Source organism: Dendropsophus ebraccatus, chromosome 3 (assembly GCF_027789765.1).
Source record: "Dendropsophus ebraccatus isolate aDenEbr1 chromosome 3, aDenEbr1.pat, whole genome shotgun sequence".
Lineage (NCBI taxonomy): Eukaryota > Metazoa > Chordata > Amphibia > Anura > Hylidae > Dendropsophus > Dendropsophus ebraccatus.
In genome coordinates, this window is record NC_091456.1 from 76,310,368 (window position 1) to 76,334,182 (window position 23,815).

The window sequence follows — 23,815 nt, forward strand, 5'->3', positions numbered from 1 at the left end:
GTAATACAAATTCTACATTAAATTTCACCTGCTTATCTCAACAGGAAGTGCAACACTGCCTCAAAACATTAACCCCTTAAGGACAGAGCCTGAAATGGCCTTAAGGACAGAGACAAATTTTATGAATATGACCAGTGTCACTTTATTCATTAATAACTTCAGGATGCTTTTACCTATCAGGACGATTCTGAGATTGTTTTCTCGTGACATATTGTACTTTTTATTTCTGGTAAAATGGAGTCGATACTCATAACAAATCTTTATGAAAAACATCTAAATAACGTGAAAAATTGTGAAAAAAATGCATTTTTCCAACTTTGAAACCTTTCTGCTTATACAGAAAATGGTTATGCCACATAAATTATATATTAAATAGCATTAGCAACATGTCTACTTTATGTTGGTAGCTTTTATTAAACTATATTTCATTTTTTTTAGACAATAGGAAGCTTAAAACATTAGCAGCAATTTTCCAAATTTTCAGTAAAATTTCAAAATCAGATATTTTTAGGGACCTGTTCAGGTTCAAAGTGTATTTGAGGGGACTGTATGTTAGAAAGCCCCACAAAGCACCCCATTTCAGAAACTGCACGCCCCAAACTCTGCAAAAGCACATCCGGAAAGTTTTTTAACCCTTTAGGGGAGTCACAGAAATAAAAGCTAAGTGTGTAATAAATTTGAAAATTTTTATTTTTTTACACTAAAATGTTGTTCTAGCATTCATTTTCATTTTTACAAGGGAATAAAAGAAAAAAAAAACACCAAATGTGTAGCGCAGTTTCTCCCGAGTACGGAATTCCCCACATGTGGACATAAAGTGCCAAGCGGGCGCAGGACGGGCCTCTAAAGGGAAGGAGCGCCAATTGGCCTTTGCAAGCTGGATTTTACTGGAATGGATTTCAAGGGTCATGTCGCATTTACAGAGCCCTCGTGCTGCCAAAACACTGGAAACCCCCCACAAGTGACCCCATTTTGGAAACTACACCCCTCAAGGAATCTAACAAGGGGTTCAGTAAGCATATGGACCCCACTGGTGACGGGCACAAATGTGGAACAATGTGACGTGAAAGGGAAAATTTTCATTTTTTCACTTTCACGGCACAAATGTGCCCGTCATCAAGGGGTCCATATCCTCACTGCACCCCTTGTTAGATTCCTTGAGGGGTGTAGTTTCCAGAATGGGGTCACTTGTGGGGGGTTTCCAGTGTTTTGGCAGCACGAGGGCTCTGTAAATGCGACATGGCGTTCATCATCCATTCTGGACACATCCAGCCTCCAAAATCCAAATGGCGCTCCTTCCCTTTGGAGGCTTGCTCTGCGCCCACATGGCACTTTATGTCCACATGTGGGGTATTTATGGACTCAGGGGAAATTGCTCTACACATTTTGTGTGTTTTTTTTTCTTTAAGGCTAAACCAACATTATAGTGTAAAAAATATAATATTTCATTTTTACGCCATATTGTTCCACATTTGTGCCCGTCACCAGTGGGGTCCATATGCTCACTACACCCCTCACATTCCCTGAGGGGTGTATATTCCATAATGGGGTCACTTATGGGGGGGGGGTTCAACTGTCTTGGCAACACAGGGGCCTCTTAAATGCAACATGGCCCCTCGAAATCCATTCCAGCCAAATCCAGCCTCCAAAAACCAAATGGCGCTCCTTTCCTTTGGAGGCTTACCCTGCACCCGCATGGCGCTTTATGTCCACATGTGGGGTATTTCCATACTCAGGGGAAATTGCTCTACACATTTAGTGTTTTTTTTTTATCTTTTAACCCCTTGTGAAAATGAAAAAATCAAGACAAGATCAATGATTTAGTGTAAAAATTAAACATTTTTTTACACTAAATGTTAGTCTAGCCTTGATTTTTTTCCTTTTCCACAAGGGGTTAAAAAAGAAAGTGAACACAAAACGTGTATGAGTACGAAAATACCCCACATGTGGATATAATGTGCCATATGGGCACAGGGCAAGCCACCAAAGGCACAGAGCGCCATTTAGAGGCTGGAATGGAGGATGGAGGCCATGTCGCAATTAAAAAGCTCCTGTGCTGCCCCCCACAAGTGACCCCATTCTGGAAACTACACCCCATAAGGAATCCAACAAGGGGTACAGTGAGCATATGGACCCCACTGGTGACGGGCACATATGTGGAAATGTGCTGTGAAAATAAAAAATACAATTGCCCGTCACCAGGGGGCCATATCCCCACTGCCCCCCTTGTTAGATTCCTTATGTGGTGTAGTTTCCAGAATGGGGTCACTTGTGGGGGGTTTCTACTGTCCTGGCAGCACAGAGGCTTTGTAATTGCATCATGGTATCCTCTAACGGGAATGGCGGCCATACCTATTTAGCTGGGGAAAAGGGACAATTTATTTGGGGTTATTAGGCCAATTATTAGTTTATAAGGTTGAAAATGACAGGTGTCCATCAAATTCAACCTGTGTTGATCCAGAGGAAGGCAAAAAACCCTTGTGAGGCAGACGACAATAGCTTCATCACAGGGAAAAAATTCCTTCCCGACTCCATAATAGCAATCAGAATAATCCCTGGATCAACGTGACCCCTGAAATAGGAATAAGGGACAGAATTTAGGAAATGTAGAACCCCAATGACGTGTGGTACGCCTTGAAGCGATCCAGTATGCAGAGGCCGGGGTGATCAGGACAGGTGGCACACTGGAAAATGGCGTCCTTCCTGATCCCCCTGTTACGCCACACTCTGCGCTTCTTCTGGGGTCTCCTGTTTTCCAGTGTGGGGGACATCACCTGGAAAATGTTGCCCTGGTGCGATATTGGGTCCTTCATATCCAGAAGCGCTGGGTCCGCTCCATGGCTGCTAAATATTAGGGCTCTATTACTACTTCTGATATTTTTGGATCGTGCCGCAAGCTACAGTAGCTCGGGCAGCGAGGGACCAGAAGAGGGGGTGCTGGTATAAAAGTTATCCCCGTACAGGTGGTAACTTTTATCCAGCAGTGGAAAGATCATTTCCCGAATGATCTCCCCACTAACTCTGAGGATCGGGGGGGGGGGGGGGGGGGCATCGGGGTGCTGGATTCGGCTCTCCCTTCCTTCATACACACTGCGGAATGGCGAAGGATAACCCTTTGTGCATTCCGCAGCTGGCACCCACCGGTGAACTGATGGAGGCGCGCGTCTCCTCTCGTGTCACACTCCATTCTATGCACGGGCGGATTCTGCCCTCTGTCCAAAGAATGAACGTGTTCATTCTTTGGACGGACAACGGAATCTGCCCGTGCATAGAATGGAGTCTATGACACGGGTGGAGACACACGCCTGCATCAGTCCGCCGGCGGTTGCCAGCTGTGGAATGCACAAAGGGTTATCCTTCGCCATTCCGCAGTGTGCACGTACCCTAAATCTGTAAGAGTACCCTGAGGTACTGAGGTACCGTCATCTCTTATTGGGACGGTACTGGCGGAAAAGACATGTCTAGGGGGCAGAGTACACTACGCTACCCCCAAGACGCGTCACTGGATGATGAGGATGATGAGAATGAATGGAGGAAAGAAGGATCCCCCCATTCATCCTCACTGGCTGTTTCGGTGTCGGAGGCAATAATAACGTACGTGTCCGACGCCGAAAACACCTTGGGGGCCATCTTTATACGGGGACTAGTATATGGGGTATGTAAATGTGTAGTGGTGTAGTGTAAAACTTTATTTCATGTAGTGTGGTGTAGTGTAGTGTTTTTTACATGTTTTTTTGACAGTAAGAAAAAATATCCCTACGCCAAGGAAGGAGCTGCTGATAAATGCCGCACTTATGTGCGACACTTAGCAGCCAGTGGCGGTAGGATATAGGGGGGAAAAAACGCCCCTACGCCAAAAAGGAGGAGTTGCTGATCAGCGGCGCACTTATGTGCGATGCTGATCAGCACTCAGCGGCGTTAGGGCTCAAAAAAAAGAAAAAAAAAAATTGGAAAAAAATAAATAAAAATCTTTTTAACCCAAAGCAAATGATCAGTGAATGATATTCACTGATCAGCCGCTAGAGGGCAGTAGAGCGACGCTGCCGGAGATTGCCGAGGCCCGCCGAACCCGAGGACCCGTGTGTTTCCGAAGATTTCCGATGCTGGACGACCGATCCAGGAAATGACCCGAAGCAGACGCGAGGACGGCGCAGCGCTCCGGACGCCCAGATCAGGTGAGTATGGTACACCTGCTCCACACACACCTGTTCTGCACCCCTCAACTACCTAGCTGAGGGGTGCAGAACCCGGCAAAAGTTTTTTTACAGTATGATCACCGTGATGTGCCGACCGGTACTGGGCGGCCTATCACGGCGATTGTGGGGGTGGCATCGGCGCCATCTTTCTTGGAAACACTTATGGCGATTGGTGCTGTTCCGGTGACCCGGAAAGCTGTTTTCAGCTGCTATATGCTGATCTGTATTGATCAGCCTATAGCAGCGATCGTCGGCACGGGAGGGGTTAATCACCCCCCGTGCCGACAAGCAGAGATGGCCTGCTATACATTATAGCAGGCCATCTTCCCAGACCGCTGTGTAAGTATACGCCCGTTTGCGTTAAAGCCCACCCTGCGGGGGCGTATACTTATGCCCAATGTCGTTAAGGGGTTAAGGTACACAAATTATTGGGTCTAGATGACATCGATCCTTGAGTTCTGTAGCAATTAAGGCCATCAATATACAGGTTTATCCATATTTTTAAGATTTAATGGAGATGAGCAAACTTTCCAAAAGTTTGGGTTTGCACAAATCCAAACATTCAGCAAGTTTCTTTTATCTATAATAGTTACAGATTATTTAATGGTAGAGTTTATTCTGCAGGACTGGTGCTTAGTGAACGTGGTGCCAATATTAAAAATGGGAATCTACTATGGATAAAAAAAAAATTGAGTGTTTTTCTGTGAACATTTACTTTTAAGTATCTTAATGAAGCAATCTAGTTGAGGCCTCTGAAAAAGAGGTATGGCTAGGCGAAGAAGGGGGGGGGCTTCATGGCCCTCGCACAGAGTCACAGTAATGTAAGGGAGTTCTAGATACCGTTGGGTCAATTAAATTTGCAGTGTTCTTCAGAGTCACTACTGCTCTTCCTCTTGTTTCACACCTGCCCCTGTATAAACACTAGAGGGTTATATAAGGCATTCATTGTATAACTCCCTCTTCCATGCTTGTAACTCCCCTTCACTTGAAGCTTCTGCTGGATGCAGTAACATGATATCAGCAACTCAGTAGTTGGAGAGCAAGAGGAGAGGGGGCAGGGAGCCTCCAGAATGCAGGTGTAATGCCGCTAATAGCACACACAAGTGTTTTTAATAAAGAAAAAAATGCTCTCCATCCACAGCAGGTGACAATTATGTCACACACCTTGTCTATTATTCTGCATATGAACAAGGAGTTAGGCGTCAAGTTGGCATCCTGCTCCTCTTTATCTCATTTTCCCCATGGTGCTGCCATCTCCAAACCTCATAAGTAGTAAGGTAAAAGTCCATCTATGTATGTACTGTATGTATGTATGTATGTATGTATGTATATGACAAATGTTGAATCCAATGAGTGAGTGTGTTGTACGTATGACAATATGGTAAACATGTTTATAAGTGTGTCTAATGGTGGTTTTACACGCAGCGATAATTCGCCCAATTGCACGATTAACGATTTTGAATGAACTATTTTTTTTTTATAACAATCAGCGTTTAGACGGAACGATACATCGTACGGAATATTCGTTTTGCGATCGTTTAAGCCTCTCACACACATAGGGGAAATCGTTGAAAGAATGTTTACACTGAACGATCTGCAAATTTTTTGCGAACGATCAACGACGATTTGAGAGATCAAAATGAACGATTTTCCGCTCGTCGCTTGATCGTTCGCTGCGTTTACACGTACGATTATCGTTCCAATTCGACCGTTATCGTGCAAATTCGAACGATACATCGTTCCGTGTAAAACCACCATAATGGTCGTTCGTAGTAGCAACGAACGCAAAAGCGACAACAATGCGACCGCAAGAACAATCATAAGTAACGATTATCGTTCCATGTAAATGGGTGAACGATTTCAGGCCGTTCGCAATAGTGGTCTTTGAAATAGTTTAATGATTATGCGAACGATAATCGTCCCGTGGAATAGGGCCTTTAGGGTATGTACACAGGGTGGATTCGGGATCAATGAACAGTGAGGTTCACATACACACAGTAAAATGATAAATAAAAAAATATGGCCTTAAAAAGGTATTACATCCCGTCATATTTTGAATCTAAAAATGTGCTACAGTCTATAGAAAAAACAGCCATCTGTGTACACATTATTATTATTATTATTTAATTATTATGTTTCACAACGTGTGCACCTATCTAGGCAAATCCTTATTTGCAACCTTGTTTTCGTGGAGACAGATTCACTCTGAAATAATAGGCTTGAAGGGGGCCTACATATTGTGAAAAGCCCAGAGTCCATGGCACCCTTAAAGAGGTTGTTCAGGCAAAGTTATACACAGGTGTCCCATGCCCCGCAGATGCTGCACTCTCACTCCCAATCCCTATGATGTCACCTCACTACAAAAACTGCCATGTTTACCCAATCAGCGACTGGTCGAGCAGGTTACATCCTGTGGTGATGTGACGTCCTAGGAACCAGGGAATAGAGACAAGCAGGGGACCTGAGGTGCATGCATATGACTTGTTTGTTATGTTTACAACACCCCCTGCTGCTCTGTAGCTTTTTGATTTTGCCTGGACAACCTCCTTTAATCTGGCTCTAAGCATAAGGTTAGTAATTCTAGAGCACATTCTCAGGGAACAAAGGCTTTGATTTATTCTAGTCATTTCAGAAAAGAAACAGTAGATGGCGGTACAACAAAGCTAAATAATAGCCAACAAAGCAAAAGGACCTGCTGCTCACAAGCAACCATAGTAACCTGTGCACAAATACAAGACAATTTGCTTAAATTGCTACATTCAGTGTGCCAAATGAGAATATGCATGCATTAGAGCATAAATGCCCATGACACACAGGTGGCAAGAGCTATATTTACCATGAGAGATAAATTACACATAAATTGCAAGCACACAAGTATGTTCTGCTTCATTATTTTTATATGTGTGTTTATGTGTATCAGGAGACCTGATGAAGCAAGTGCAAGTTCTGTGTTAAAAAAAAAAAAAAGAGAGATAATGCCATAACAAAGGTAAAAGGTGGCTACTATTATTACACATATCAAAGGCATTTCACTGGATGTGCAGTTATATAACTTACTAATGTTATTTAGGAATTATCTGTTTAACAGTTCTTTGTCAAAAAGTTGTTTTTGCCTTTGTCCTTTATATATACAGTGGGGAAAACATTTGATGCACAGATGATTTTGCAAGTTTTCCCACCTACAGAGAATGGAGAGATCTGTAATTTTTATCATAAGTTCACATGACCTGTGACAGACAGAATCTATAAAAAATATTCCAGAAAATCACATTGTAGGGTTTTAAAATAATTATTTGATCATTTACCAAAATGCAAGAATTCTGGCTCTCATAGAGCTGTTGGGTTTTCTTTAGAAGCTTCTCCTACTCTGTACTCATTACCTGTTTTAACTCCACCTGCTTGAACTCGTATCTGTATAAAAACACCTGTCCACACAATCAATCACACTCCAACCTCTCACCATGGCCAATACTAAAGTGCTGTCCAAGGACATCGGAAACAAAACTGTAGATCTGCACAAGGTTGGGATGGGCTACAGCACAAGAGGCAAGCAGCTTGGTGAGAAGGCAAAAACTGTTAGAAAGTGGAAGAAACACAAGGTGACTATTAATATTCCTCTGTCTGGGGTTCCATGCAAGATCTCACCTTATGGGTAAGGATAATTCTGAAAAAAGTCAGAATTCATCCCAGAGCTACATGGGAGGACCTGATCAATGACCTGAAGAGGAGCTGAGACCACAGTCTCAAAGATTATGGTGAGTAACACACTACGTTACCATGGATTCAAATCCAGCAGGGCACGCAAGGTCCCCCTTGCTCACGCAAGCACATGTCCAGGCCTTCTTTAAAGTTTGCCAATCACCATCTGGATGATACAGAGGAAGCATTGGAGAAGGTCATGTGGTAAGATGAAACTAAAATATACTTTTCGGCATCAACTCCTCTCACCTTTTGTGTATCAACTCCACAACCCCAAAAACACAGTTCCAACCGTGGAGCATGAGATGGAATCATCATACTTTCGGGGTGCTTTTCTGCAAAGGGGAAACAACTATACCGCACTGAAGGGAGGATATATGGTCATGTATCACAAGACTTTGGCCAACAATCTTCTTCCCTCAGTAAGAGCATTGAAGATGGCTCTTGGCTGGGTCTTCCAGCATGACAGTGACCTAAAACACACAGTTAGGGCAACTAAAATCTAAAAGATTTGGAGAAGATCTGTATGAAGGAGTGGGTGTGTGTGCAAACCTGGTCAAGAACTAAAGGAAACATCTGACCTCTGTTACTGCAAACAAAGGTTTCTGCACCAAATATTAAGTTCTGTTTTTCTATTGTATCAAATACTTATTTCACTCAATAAAATAGAAAATAATTACTTAGATCAAACAATGTGAATTTCAGTTTTTTTTTTAAATAGATCCTGTCTCTTAAATTTGAAGTGTACATACGATAAAATTACAAACCTCTACATTCTTTGTAGGGGGGAGAACTAAAATCTAGAAAAAATATTTAATTTTCCCCACTGTATGGATAGATATGAATAACCATATTTATTAAAAGCTATGAACTTAAACAAATAATTCTTAATGGATTTGATGGTGCGTGACCGGAATTTCTCAGGCCAAGGATTTCAGATTTCATGTAAACACTAGCATATGCTGATGATACAAATATCTAGTGTGTACACAACCACTCAGAACATTAAGGCTCTATTCCTAATAGTATTTTACTCTATATACTGTGTACTGTCATTTTTACAGCAAACAGAAAGGAAAATACTTCAAAAGGATTTCTCATGACAAAGAGCAATCTGTTGTTTTTATTAAGTCTCTACTCCATCAAGTTTCCATTGTTTTGTGCCAGTATTTTACCCAGTAAAAAAAAGAGTAATTGAAACCTTACAGACCACATTAATGCTAACATATCTTTCCCTTTCGATCCAATTAAAATAGAAATGTAGCTGAGGACAGTGTTTACCAAAGCGGTGCCATTTGCACCAAAAGGACACATACAAAATAAACTGACAAATACCAAATTTCCTCTACAATAATAGCTAAAAAAAACAAAACAGAAACATCCTATTGGAGCAAAGAAGATTCCATCAGAGGAAAGAAGACCTTTCCTTTACATTTGTTTGGATTTATGTAGAGAGAGAAAGAAGAATGTGTTTAATATGGCCAAATGATGCTGTAATATACATTGTACATACTTGTATTCCATGCTGGAGTCAAAGCAGCAGCTTTCCAGTGAGTCCAAGGATTTCATTATTAGCAAGTTCATCTGCTGCCCTGAAGTATCACTGTGTAGGAAGACAGACAGTCATATTGAAAGGAGCAGGATGAGAAAAAGAGGGTGGACTCCGGCACTCCAGACGAGGAGATAAAACTTAGCTTTTAATAAAATAGATTAAAACATGTCCAGGAACTGACCAGTCAGTTCCTGGACAACATGTTTTAATCTATTTTATTAAAAGCTAAGTTTTATCTCATCGTCTGGAGTGCCGGAGTCCACCCTCTTTTTCTCATCCTGCCCTTTGCGATCAGTGCCCATGCACCCTCCACCTGATACGTCACTACACAGAAAGGACTACACCTAGGTGAGCTGAATCTCCATTTATTTTTTCATTTAGACATATTGAAAGTTTGGTGGCACAGATACATACGGCCAAGATTTCTCTAACTGTGTAAAACCAGTGAGAACTGCTCCAGCAACCAAATCACAGCTCAGCTCAGCTTTCATCCTACCAGAGCTGAGAACTAAGCTGGGATTTGTGACTATGGGCAGTTTATATCAGTTTCTATTATACAAAGTTTGATAAATCTGGGCAGTAGTCTTGTGTAGACAGACAGGATGGACAACAACAAACTGGTTTCAAAAAGTCTAACATATTCACCAATAACTTGCACCAATGTACATTAACAGGTTTCAAAACAATTTTTCATCTGTTCCTTATATGCTGTAATGTGAAAAGCCTGTGTTGTAAAAATGTCCGTTGCTGATAACATTTCCTGTTCTGATTTTCTGTGATATGCAGTGTTGCCATAACAAGTCTTGGCAGGATTCAAATCACCAAATACATCAGTATACAAACATATAAAGCCATGCCTGCTACTGCTCAAGCAATCTACAATGTTGTTTTTGTATGAAATGACTAGTATCTACACAAGGTCACAAGTGGCAGAAAACAAAAGGGGAGCATGGCATCAAAATCTCTCTTTGGGCATTGGACCAATTGGGGGGGGGGGGGCGCACTTTTGTGCTGGGACCGGGGAGGAGGTAGCCGGGGGGAAAGACGTCCACTCACCTCCCCGGTTCCAGCGGCGGGTCCCGCCCCGAGACGTGACTCAGTGAAGGAGGCAGGATCTGAGCGGACTTGAAACAGATCCCGCCTCCTTCACTGAAAGGCTGAGCGGACCTGAGACGTCACGTCTCCGACCCGCTTCAGACACCTGGAAGCGGCTGGGAACCGGGCACCAGAGCGCCGCGATGCGGGACCCGCCACTGGAACCGGGGAGGTGAGTGGACGTCTTTTCCCTTGGCCACCTCCTCCCCGGTCCCAGCACAGAAGTGCCCCCCCCCGCTGGAGTACCCCTTTAAGGGTAGTACATTAAACAAAATCTATTGAAGAAAACAAAGTAATTATTTTAGTAGGTAGCACGCTCCTGACCCCTTCATATCAAAAACATTTCCAGAATCCGCCCATTTCTCACCATTGACACCGCTCAGATGTTACGGTCGCCCTGATCCACTCCCATGTTGACTACTATAACTCCCTCCTAATCGATCTTCCTCTTTCTAAGCTCTCCACTCTCCAGTCTATCCTGAACGCAGCAGCCAGACTCATCTTCCTCTCCAGCCGTTACACTGATGTCTCCCCCCTGTGCCAGTCACTGCACTGGTTACCGATTAAATACAGAACACAGTTCAAACTCCTCATCCTCACCCATAAAGCTCTCCACAACTCTGCCCCTCCCATACATCTCCTCCCTCATCTCCACCAACCATTCTTCCCGTGCGTTCTGCTAATGACCTTACACTAACCTCTTCTATAAACAGGACCTCTCACTCCCGCCTCCAAGACTTCTCTCGTGCTGCACCAGTTCTCTGGAACTCCCTACCCAAAGAGCTCAGACTCATACCAAACACCCCCCCCCCCAGTTTCAAGCGTGCCCTAAAGACTCTCTTCATCTCTTCAAAAATCTATTCAGGTGTGCTTATAACATTTCCTAATCTTGTCTCCCATTCTGCTATCCCTTCTGCATTCTCTCTATAACCTCTTCGATGCCATCTACTTTGTACTTGCTACCTTAGCTCAGAAAATGGCTTGTGACTGGCTCGCCCAATCACCTATAGGCAATTGGAGATTATACTGTATGTACAATCAGTGGCGGGCTTTGGCACCAAGCACCCCAAGCGATCGCTTGGGGCCCCCAACATCCAGGGGGGCCCCCACGCCCCGCTCTTGTGCTCAGGACCGCTGGACAGGGCCGCTGCCCCGCTTGCTGCTGCCATCTGAACTGTAACTATGAGCACTCGTAATGAGCGCATGCAGCAGCACTGACAGGGCGGGAGACATTGGCCCCCTTCCTGTCAGTCACTCTTATGGCCACAGGAAGGGTTTTCCCTGCGGTCACAAGTGGCTGCTTTGTCCTTGTGGTGCCGGCGCTCCGGTGAGATCACTGGAGCATCGGCGCCAGGATAAGGGGAGTGCAGCCTCTTGTGATCGCAGGGAAAACCCTTCCTGCGGCCACAAGAGTGAAGAGAAGAGGAGACGCCCAGACCCAGGAGAGTATAAGTGTTTGTTTTATTGTGTTATATACTATATGGGAGGGGGAGCACACAGGGGTCTGTTTAACTGGGGGAGCGCACATAGGGGGTCTATATAAATGGGGGAGCACACAGGGGGGCTATATAACAGGGGGAGCACACAGGGGGGCTATAGACTACTGGGGCTTCACAGAGGGGTCTATATACTACTGGGGGCAGCACACAGGGGGTCTATATACTACTTGGGGAAGCAGAATGGGGTCTATATACAACTTGGAGAGCACACAGGAGGTCTATATCCAAGTGGGGGAGCACACAGGGGGGCTATATACTACTGGGGGAGCACACAGGGGTCTATATACTACTAGTGGGGCACACAGGGGGTCTATATACTACTGGGGAGCATACAGGGGGTCTATATACTACTTGTGAGGCACACAGGTGGTCTATATATAACTGGGGGAGCACACAGGGGTCTGTATACTACTGGGGCAGCACACAAAGGGTCTATATAATACTGGTGGGGCACACAGGGGGTCTATATACTACTGGGGGAACCACACAGGGGGTTTATATACTACTGGAGGAGCACGCAGGGGTCTATATCAAAGTGGGGGAGCACAGAGGGGGGCTAAATACCCCTGAGGGAGCACACAGGGGGCCTATATACTAGTGGGGAAGCACACAAGGGGTATATACAAATGGGGGCAGCACACAGGGGGTCTATATACTACTGGGGCAGCACACAGGAGGTCTATATACTTCTGGGGGAGCACACGGGGGGGCTATATATAGCTGGGGGAACACACAGGGGTCTATATACTACTGGGGGAAGCAAACAAGGGGTATATACTACTGGGGGCAGGACACAAGGGGTATATACTACTGGGGGCAGGACACAAGGGGTATATACTATTGGGGGCAGCACACAAGGAGTATATATTACTGGTGGTAGCGCACAAGGGGTATATACTACTGGGGGCAACACACAGCGGTCTATTGTTTTGGAACGCGTCGAGGGGGGGCCACAGACATAACTTCGCTTGGGGCCCCAGAAATGCCAAGACCACCCCTGTGTACAATGACTGGAACATTGACAAATGAAGCCCTTGTTGCCTATCGTGTCACCCCCAATCATCCTAGTCTGTACACTCTCGAGAGCAGGTCTCTAATTCTGTACTTTTAATATTTTAATTTATTCATTGTATATTTTAATATATAATCTGTATTGAATTTATATATTTAAATAAGCGCTGCGGAATCTGGTGGCGCTATACAAATAAATATTATTATTATTAAATCATAGGATGAATTTGAAACATATGCTTGGCAACTAAAGAGTTAATCTACATGCTCTGACAGCATACCCCTTATTATCCTCACCCCAGATCTATAAAAAAACAGTGTTTATAGCAGGAAGATATTCCTATGTATATGGTTTACCTGAATTTCTCCTCACACAGACGGGAGATAAACATCCCAAGTGCCAGTCCAATATGAACTTGAAGAGCTTGGGAATCATCTGCATCTGGCCGTCCAGGTAATCTTGCTGTTAGTAGGTTGAGAATTTCCTCTACTTTTTCTTTAAATGACACAACAAGTACAGGAACCAAAAGAGACAGGGCTGTGGCAGCACAAGATCGGGCAATGACACTTGCAGTGTTCTCACCAGAGTAAGATTTCTGTAATATAAAGTAACATCTATCAGAAGTCATAGAGACCCATTGGCAGTTATTACAAAGAAAAAAAAAAACAACGCAAAAACAAAGAAAATAGGCGGCACCACAAGTGGATATTGCTATGTGTTACCACTGGTGGATAGCTGCCGGATTTGGCCACATAGGGGGTGCTAACTTATAAAGACCATGATAAATCCAAACAGAGTTCATGTAGCGTCTGCTCAAGTTGCTGTCCGCACTATGTCCGTTTTATAAGAAGAAAAAATAAAAGGTTTAAGACGATGTTGTGGGTGAGTGCAACTTCTTTTTTCTATACTTTTTGTAGTTATTAAAAAAGATGTACACAATCATTCATATATTCTACAAAGTGCAGTCAGAAACTACAGGTCTGCCCTGTAATTCAGGCATTTGTATTAGTTACCTGCATATTTCCAGGAGAGTGGGTGAAGCAGCACATGGCCACCTACAGGTTTCCTACTGACTTTGATGCAATCATAAACATATAGTGCAAGTAAGAAATTGATGCTGCACCCCCCTCCTCCACCCCATCTTTTACTTTTTTCACTAGGCAGGTTTTTCAATGTTCAAACATTAAAAGAGGTTTCTTGAAATAGTTCTTGAATGTCACTGTGCCAACATTTTACACATTCCAATGATCACGTCTTTAATTCAGCGATATAAAATTATTTATAAATGCTTTAAAGCAAATGTAACAACAGGTACATTCGCTTTAAGTACTGGCTATGTATAGAACGGCGCTGGCACGGGGAAGCCGGTGCCGCTGCCCTTTTTTGAACTGCGGCCGGGGGGGGGGGGGGGCACTGGAGGCCCCCAGTCTGAGGAAACCCCCGCCCCTTTATGACGGTGCTTCATTAGAATCAATGTATAGAGAGGCCGGCGCCGTTCTATACATAGGCAATGCTGAAAGCGAATGTACCTGATGGTACATTTGCTTTAAACTTATCTTAAAAGGGTATTTCAGTCAGGTAAAATACATGTTGAACGATCCCCTGCCTGGAGACTAAAAAATTATTCCATAATGTGTCAGACCTGTTCACTCTGTCTCTGCTCTGAACCCCCTCCTCCCCTTTCCTGGCGGGCAGTCTCTGCACTCTGTAATGTCATGAGGGTTAATCGCAATGAAGTAACCAGAAAAATGACCTGAGATTAACCCTCCCGGCACTACAGAGTGCAGAAACAGCTGCCAGGGAGGGACGGGGAAGGAGGGGGAGGCAGTAGCTCACACAGTTTTCTGTATCTGAAAATGAGCCATATATGTGCCCGTATAATAACACCTAGCGGCTGACTGATAAATCATTAATCTTTGTCTTTCAACATGTCAAAAAAATAATTGTTGGTAGTTCGTCAACTGTTCGCTTATCTGTTTGTCTAATAAGTTCTGTGCAAATTAAACATGCTTTGAGGGTTGTCCTGAGTAAGCATATAACATTAGTTACCAATGACTATTGTTTCATGTATTGCGGTTTCACACTGTTCTCAAAAGCGATCAGTTAGTGATTGTTTATCACTGATCGGAGAACATCCCTTTGCATAATACCACCCTTAGGGTACTATTAAACAAAGCGAATTTCCACCGATCAACGATTAACAAACTCAAAAGACCGCTATGACAATCGACCTGAAATCGTTCACCCAATTACGCGGAATGATGATCGTTACTTATGATCGTTATTGCGTTCATCCTGTCATCGCCACTGCGTTCAACGCTCGCCGATACTGCCACTACTACAACTGTACGACGTCTTATTACATGCAAACGATTTGCAAACAATAAAAATAAGTCCAAATTCTATTTAAAGACCAGTGATTTCTTGTTGGTCTTATAATCGTTGTCTGCTATTACATTAAACAATTATCGTTCAAATCCGAACGATTTAACAAATTTTCGAACAATAATCGTCCTGTGTAATACCACCCTTAGTCTCCTGGTGGGGGATGATTTAGCATGTATTTTGCCTGACTAGAATACCCCCTTAGCATCCTCACAAAAGACAGACCAGGTTTTAACTCACATTTGTAACTAGAATTATGAATTAAGTCCCTTAATAATAAGAATTAAGTTCTATAAGATGCATGAAGAGCCTACTGGATGCTGTAGACAGGAATGTACAGAATGCATTATTACAGACAGGTTATAGATAACACACAGAAGTTTTGCTGTTAGACCCCGGCAGTTTCCGAACAAGCAGAAAGAATCTGTTTTAGCGACTGAGGAATAAAAGTGCAAATGCTGACAATTCATGAATAAATGATATTAACAACAATATAATACAAAATCAATGTGCACAATGGAGGCAGAATGCATTAGTTCTGCCATCTCAACAGAATTACAGGCTGGCGGGCAGTCCACGGCTAAGAAGATAACAATAAAGTGATGGCAGCATTTTCAGTAGAGCCCAGAGCACAATGGTTTTCTTAATGTTTAGGAGATGGTGCGGTTTATTAAAGCAGATGAATCTTGTATTATAGCTCAATAACATCCATTATATAAAGGTATCATTTGAAGAGGCAAGGAGTAAGACACAAGCTATCATATACAAGGCTGCAAAGAAAGAAGACCTGGTAATAAACATTTGGCTCTGAAAGAAATTAGTTTTTTTTCCATTATTTTAAACGCTATAACTGTAGGATAAACAATATTTGTAATTACGGAAATAAATTCCACATGCAAAATTCTTCCCATCAAATACGATTTTCTAAATGTTAACTTCATGTTTCATCTGAGGACTGCAGGTACACTTTTCAAACACACACTGGGGCATGCAGGTACACTTAAAAGGGGTTGTTACACAAAGATTAATAGGTCTTAATTCATTCTTTATGTTAAGTCCTTAGTGATCAGCCTATTTTAGGCCTTAATGACCAAGCCAACTTTCTTTTCTTTTTTGCGGGGACAAATTTTACTTTTTAAGGGCACTATTTTAAGTTTCATGTAACTTTTACTAATCCTTTTTGGGGAGATGACGGAAATTTTTTTTTAATGGGCTCTAGTCGCCACACTCCAACATCCACAGTTTTATTTTTCTCTTTCAGAGCTTAGTGCGGCCTAATTTTTCTATATAGTTTTTATTGATACCATTTTTGACTTTCAATTTTTTTTCCTCATTATTTCAGAGGCAGACTTACAAAATACAGCTATTCTAGCGCTTTCTTTTTTTTTACCTTTCAGGACCAGTTTGACATTTAATTTAAAAAAAACACGACAAAATTAGTATTTTCCCCACTTAACTTTTTGCAGTCACCATGCGGGTTAAATCATGTGACTGCCAGCATCGTTACGCATGGCGATACCATATAAATATGTGTCCTTTTTTTTACCCTACATTTATTATTTGCATTGGGGGATATAGGGATTATGTGTTTATTTCACTCTACTTATATTTTTTGGCATTTATTAACACTTAACCTTTTTTTTTTTTTTTTTTACTGACCCACTTTGGGGACTTCACTGTCTGATGGCCTCATGACAGGCATTATACATAGCAGTGTTAATCTGTACTGCCATGTATTATGCCTGTCATAGGCCACATGAACGTTTGCTGTATTGTTCATGTGCTCATTACCATTCATTGTTATTGGCCGCACATTCCTTGTGTACACAGAGAAATGTGCGGCTCATAACAATAAATTTTACTGCCGGCTAAAAGATCTAATAGTCTGAAAAGCGTTTTCCAGTTTGCTGATCGCTGGCACTTTTACACGGATCATCGGCCAAATGAATGTTTCTAGGGAATGATCATTGCCGATAATCGGCCTGTGTAAGAGGGCATTTGCAGAATATACAAATACATTCTATTATCTACAAACGTACAATTTTATATGTGTAAAAGTTTGCTCGGCAAGTGATAAACATAAGATTGTTGGTGATCTGACTGCTGAGACTTATAACTTAAATGGGGGAACTCCCCAAATCCTTCTCGCAGATGGATGACTAAAGAGGTATTAAAGAGGAACTCACTGCCACACTGGTAATTGATTGACATCTAGGAAGTGAAGAAACCTGGCCTCTGTGCAAAACACTTTTTTTCCTCTGCTTCCTCTTCTCTACCGCTACAGGAGACAAAGATCAGGTGACCACTGTCTCGCATTCAGTTTGTTTGCTGAGCATAGACTGCGGATGCATATGTGACAGGGGGCAGAAAGGGAGTGTGAGGGCCCGGGAGAGGACAGGGTTATGGGGGTGGGAGAAGCAGGACGCTCTGAGCGTGCACTGCAAACACTACTGGAAAATGTAGTTGATAGCAGTGCACACGAAGAGGAATAGCAAGAGATACGGATTAGGCAGAAAACTGCATCATAGGAGGCGGACTACTGTAAAACCACATGAAGAGTGTTAAAACATTGTTTGCAAGTTTCTTTTTTTTTTTTACAAGGCTGCCCTGAGTTCCGTTCCTCTTTAATGGAAGTGGCTAAACCTAAAATGGTTTAAAGTTTCATTTACACACAGTAAAATGATACTAAAATACAGCCATCATTCTGAGTGAAAAATATTACCATGATTTTGCGTGAAAAATGCATCTGTATTTTCACTGTAAAATGTCCTTTATTGAAGTCTATGGAAAATTGACCATCAGAGGACACACAGTAGAGAAAAAACTGCTGTTATTGGGTACAGAAGCAGAAATAATGATAATAATAATAATTCTTTTTATTTATGAGCTCTTTTTTTTGGGGGGGGGAGCCTTTTTTTACCTCCTTATACACTGTTTTATTTTCACAGCTGTATTTTAGTATTATTCTACAGTCATGGCCAAAAGTTTTGAGAATGATACAAATATTAAATTTTTACAAAGTCTACTGCTTTAGTTTTTAAAATGGCAATTTGCATATGCTCCAGAATGTTATAAAGAATGATCAGCTTAACAGCAATTACTTGCAAAGTCAATATTTGCCTAGAAAATGAACTTCATGCCCCAATACACATTTCAACATCATTGCAGCCCTGCCTTAAAATGACGAGCTAGCATTGTTTCAGTGATTGCTCCATTAACACAGGTGTGGGTGTTGATGAGGACAGGGCTGGAGATCAATCTGTCATGATTGACAGTAAGAATGACACCACTGGACACTTTAAAAGGAGGCTGGTGCTTAGCATCATTGTTTCTCTTCTGTTAACCATGGTTATCTCTAAAGAAACACATGCAGTCATCATTGCACTGCACAAAAATAGCCTTAGAGGGAAGAGTATCGCAGCTAGAAAGATTGCACCTCAGTCAACAATCTATCGTATCATCAAGAACTTCAAGGAGAGAGGTTCCATTGTTCCTAAAAAGGCTCCAGGGCGCCCAAGAAAGACAAGCAAGCGCCAGGACTCTCTCTTAAAAGTGTTTCAGCTGTGGGATCGGGCTACCAGCAGTGCAGAGCTTGCTCAGGAATGGCAGCAGGCAGGTGTGATTGCATCTGGACGCACTGTGAGGCGGAGACTCTTGGAGCAAGGCCTGGTCTCAAGGAGGTCAGCAAAGAAGCCACTTCTCTCCAGAAAAAAACATCAGGGACAGATTGATATTCTGCAAAAGGTACAGGGAGTGGACTGCTGAGGACTGGGGTAAAGTCATTTTCTCTGATGATCCCCTTTCCGATAGTTTGGGACATCTGGAAAACAGCTTATTCGGAGAAGACGAGGTGAGCGCTACCACCAGTCTTGTCTCATGCCAACTGTAAAGCATCCTGAAACCATTCATGTGTGGGGTTGCTTCTCAGCCAAGGGAATCAGCTCTCTCACAGTCTTGTCTAAAAACACAGCCATGAATAAAGAATAATACCAGAATGTCCTCCAAGAGCAACTTCTCCCAACCGTCCAAGAGCAGTTTGGCGATCAACAATGCCTTTTCCAGCATGATGGAGCACCTTGCCATAAAGCAAAGGTGATAATTAAATGGCTCAGGGAACAAGACATAGAGATTTTGGGTCCATGTCCTGGAAACTCCCCAGATCTTAATCCCATTGAGAACCTGTGGTCAATCATCAAGAGACAGGTGGACAAACAAAAACCAACAAATTCTGACAAAATGCAAGAATTGATTGTGCAAGAATGGACTGCTATCAGTCAGGATTTGGTCCAGAAGTTGATTGAGAGCATGCCAGGGAGAATTGAAGAGGTCCTGAAGAAGAAGGGTCAACACTGCAAATATTGACTTGCTGCATTAACTCATTCTGTCAATATAAGCTTTTGTTACTCATAATATGATTGCAATTGTATTTCTGTATGTGCTAAAAACATCTGACAAACACACAAAAAACCAGAGGGCAGCAGATCATGTGAAAATATATTTGTGTCATTCTCAAAACTTTTGGCCATGACTGTACTCTGTGTGAAGATAGTCTAACACTGATCATTTATTATCATCATTTATAGATGAGTGAAAAACATTTTAGGTAGGAATATCCCTTTAAGGTGTAACCTACAATTTTTTTCTTTTGTTTAAATATAACTTTGAAGTGCTGAGCAAACCTGACTTGGTTTTATTTGTTCGCAGTTTCATACTGAAGAAAATAAATAACCGAAAAGGTCTTACATGAAAACATCTTTATAATTGCATTTTATGCCAGTTTCAGGTGATCTTGACAAATATACGTGTGTACACACACAATACAGAAGTAACAGGAGTTTAAAATAAAACAATTAATTCCTTAGGTCAAGCAAACTGAAAAATATTAGGTTCTTTCTAAAAGTATGCGACTGCTGTGATAGCTGGCGGATGTCCAGTGTTATTATGGGAAAGAGGCTTCCAGGCAGATGGATTATTTCCACGGGGATGAAATAATCTGGAGTAGTAATCGGTTTTATGAAGAGGAAAATTAATTGTGGTTTTAGAATGATAGTTATTGTGACCATTAACCTTTTCTAATGCCTAGAAAATTTCTGCGGAAATATGAAGGATAGCTTATACAAGAAGAATTTATTTATTATTTTTTCTTTTCAGTTTTTTAACATACATGGGCTGGAATAGAGTATACAATGGCAATAACTGGAAAAAAATATTAAGATTTATGGTTCTCCCCCTCTTCTTAGGCAGGGCAAACTTACTTATGTGCTCCACAATTCCTCTGTGAGGATTACCCACAGGTATTTTCAGAAAATAGACTATTTAGAAATCTTATCTCATCCTCCTGGGATAAAACCATAGAGGGTGGTATGGTGGCGTCTAGCCTCTGGGTTAACTCCATAGATGCCCAGTTGCAATATCTTAGAGGATATGAGTTTAAATCCTTAGCACCATCTTATACACATTTTTACATTCTTCAGCTATGCTCCCACAGTATTTTTGCTCAGTATTTTGCAACCAAAACCAGGAGGGGATTGAAAACACACAAAGACTATGTTCACACACTGCTGAAATTGAGTAGATGGCCGTCATTTAATGGCAAATAATTACCATTATGTTAAAACAATGGCCATTGTTTTAAAAAAATGGTAATTATTTGCCATTAAATGGGCGCCATTAATTCAATTTCAACAGTGTGTGAACATAGCCTGTGTTTTCAATCCACTCCTGGTTTTGGTTGCAAAATACTGAGCAAAAATACTGTGTGGGAACATAGCCTTCTAGTGTACATAAATCATTGGAAGCACACAGGTTTGGTACAGTCATTCCATGTTTGTCTACTTAAAAGGGACAGTAAAAGGGATTGTTCAGAAATAGAGGAAATATAAGAAAAAGTGCATATAAAATTAATTTCTGTAACTTTCAAGTCTACAGACAGGCATGAGATTTGCAAACAGAACTGCTTTACCCAAATCCTGTATGTCAATCGCTGGGAGACAGGGAGAAGAAGTAGAGAGAGGAAATGTGCCAAGCTGGGGCATTCTACCAGCTTGGAATTTCTTTCTGACACGACTTACACAGAAAAATTAGATTTCATACAGTATGGGTTTACTGCCAGGTCCAGCAAAAAAAACTTTGTTACAGTAGCCTAACAGCTATCCAGCATTGTTATCAGCTCTATGCATCATTTACAGATGCTTTATAGCCTTTAATCGTACCACTAGGCTAAAAGAAGTGCTATTGCCTTAGGTGGATGCACCCAGTCAATGTTGTCAACCCGCAAACTGGCTTTCTAGAAAAAAAAAAAATAAAACCACGCGCTTTGGTGAGTGACTACACTTATTTTTTCTCCTTACTGTGCATTTTATGGACTGTACAAGTTTCTGCAACAGTGCACCACCTAGGATTTTTTACTACTGCATCATATATCCACACAAGACTGGTAACTCCACTGGTTCTACTTATTGAGAGGCAGTGCTGAGTGTCTTTTATATCTTGTGGTATGTCTAAATTTCCTTCAATTGATTTAAAGGAGATGTCCAGGAAAAAACAATTGACAGACTATCAACAGTTGATCAACGGGGTGTCCATATCCATCTCCAGGAAAACATCATAAAAGAAAAAATTGTGCTGTCAACTTGGCAGCTGGCAGTTATAGCAAAGTATACCCTTTTAAAATGTAAGATGTGTATTATTTTGTAACTATATTATAGTAACTATATACTTATTTTGCATTTTGCTGCGTATAAGACTACTTTTTAGGCCAGGAAAAACTTCTCAAGAGTCAGGGGTCTTCTTATACCCCGAGTGTCATGTTATAGGGCAGGTGCTGAAAAACTTCGGAACTGGACAGAAGAATCTGCAGTCGCCGCATCCAGTGGGTGGAGCTACAAAATACTGCCACACCTCCAATGTATGCAGCAAACGCATGAAGGGCAGCGCAAGCTGCAGACATCTGGGGTACGGTAGAGTGCCGCTGTATCCAGTAAAACACACCTCTTTCATCTGTCTGGCCCACCCTTGTATCCTACCGGCATTATTGCACCTCCTTCTCTGCCTCTCAGATCTCGCTGATGTCTGATGTGTTTTATTAATTTTTATTTGGTGTGTGTTGGAAGGGGGGTAGTCTTATACGGCAAGTATATCCCAAACTATATATTTTAACTGGGAAAGTTGGGGGTCATCTTAAACGCCCAGTCGTCTTATATGCCGGAAAATACGATACTTTAAAGAGGAGTTAAATAACGCTGAGATTTTATTTAGTGCTTTTGGATTTTTAGGGAACCTTGCCCATGACATCATATACCTAGACAACGGGCCCAATAGTGCTAAGCTGGTACTCTACAAAAACAATGGAAGGAAAACAGTGAAGACAATGGTTGAAACTGTTCATGGGATATAAATAAGTGCACTCTTTATACTATTCTTTACAGTCACTGAAGACAGTAGTAGATGTAAACCACAAGTTTATAATAACTGGAAATATCCTAAATCCTATTACTGTGTGTAAAGATAATAATATGAATATGAAATGCAAGGTTTTAAGAACTTCATGAAGACTAAGGATCTTGGATGAACTGCAAAGAAATGTGGTGAAGGCTAGTGAAGCTTTGTAACATAGGAATAAATATGCTATCTGACTGCATGGAATATAAACTACTTGGTGCATTGTGTTTTGATGTATTTGAAGCAAAGTATCCAGGGACTTGTCTTCCTTGTTATTTATGTCTTGGTATCGTTCATTAAAATGAATTAACCCCCTATAGGAAACAAGCCATCTGCTGCTATGTTCTCCCACCAGGGCCTGATGGAAAGCTGCCAGCTCATTTTCTACAAACCAAACTTCACTACTTGGCAGGGCATCAAGTTAGGCGTTAAAGGTATACTGTGAATTTTTAAACCCTAACTGATGCTCAGAAAATTGGAAAGCAACAAAAAGCCTTTAATTCCATTTTATGTCTAAAGATAAACTAAATATTTATAAAATGTAAGTAATATGTGATTTCAGAAGTGTCACCATAAATCCACATATCTCTTTTCTATACACATTTTTGTTAAATATTTATAGGAGCAGCTTTTTGGGCTGACGTCTAGAATGTGGTGTCTATCCTCCAAGACCAAAAAAGTTTAGTTTTTTTTCTCAGTTTTTTTTCCTTAGTATTTTCCTCCTTGGTTTCTAAAAGCCAAATGTTTTGTGTGACTAACTGTACTTGTATTTACTAGAAAATTATTATGAAAAATATCCAAGCTCAGATTGCCCAGTCAAAGTCTAGACCTAAATCTCATAGAGAATCTGGAGAAAGATCTGAAAATTGCTTCTTGCAGATGCTATTCATCCAATCTGAATGTTCTGAAAATTTTGAGAAGCGGAATGGACAAAATG

General features: G+C 41.8%; 1 protein-coding gene across 3 annotated transcripts in view; it reads right to left on the reverse strand.

Moving 5' to 3' along the window:
- The window catches only part of FOCAD (focadhesin), a 179,129-nt gene that overhangs the window by 24,340 nt on the left and 130,974 nt on the right, over nt 1-23,815 (reverse strand). For all 3 annotated transcript variants that reach the window (XM_069962033.1, XM_069962032.1, XM_069962034.1), the window contains exons 27-28: nt 13,410-13,648; nt 9,409-9,498 (exon numbers count right to left, since the gene is read on the reverse strand). In XM_069962033.1, coding sequence (XP_069818134.1) covers nt 9,409-9,498; nt 13,410-13,648 — 329 coding nt within the window. The remainder of the gene's footprint in view (nt 1-9,408; nt 9,499-13,409; nt 13,649-23,815) is intronic.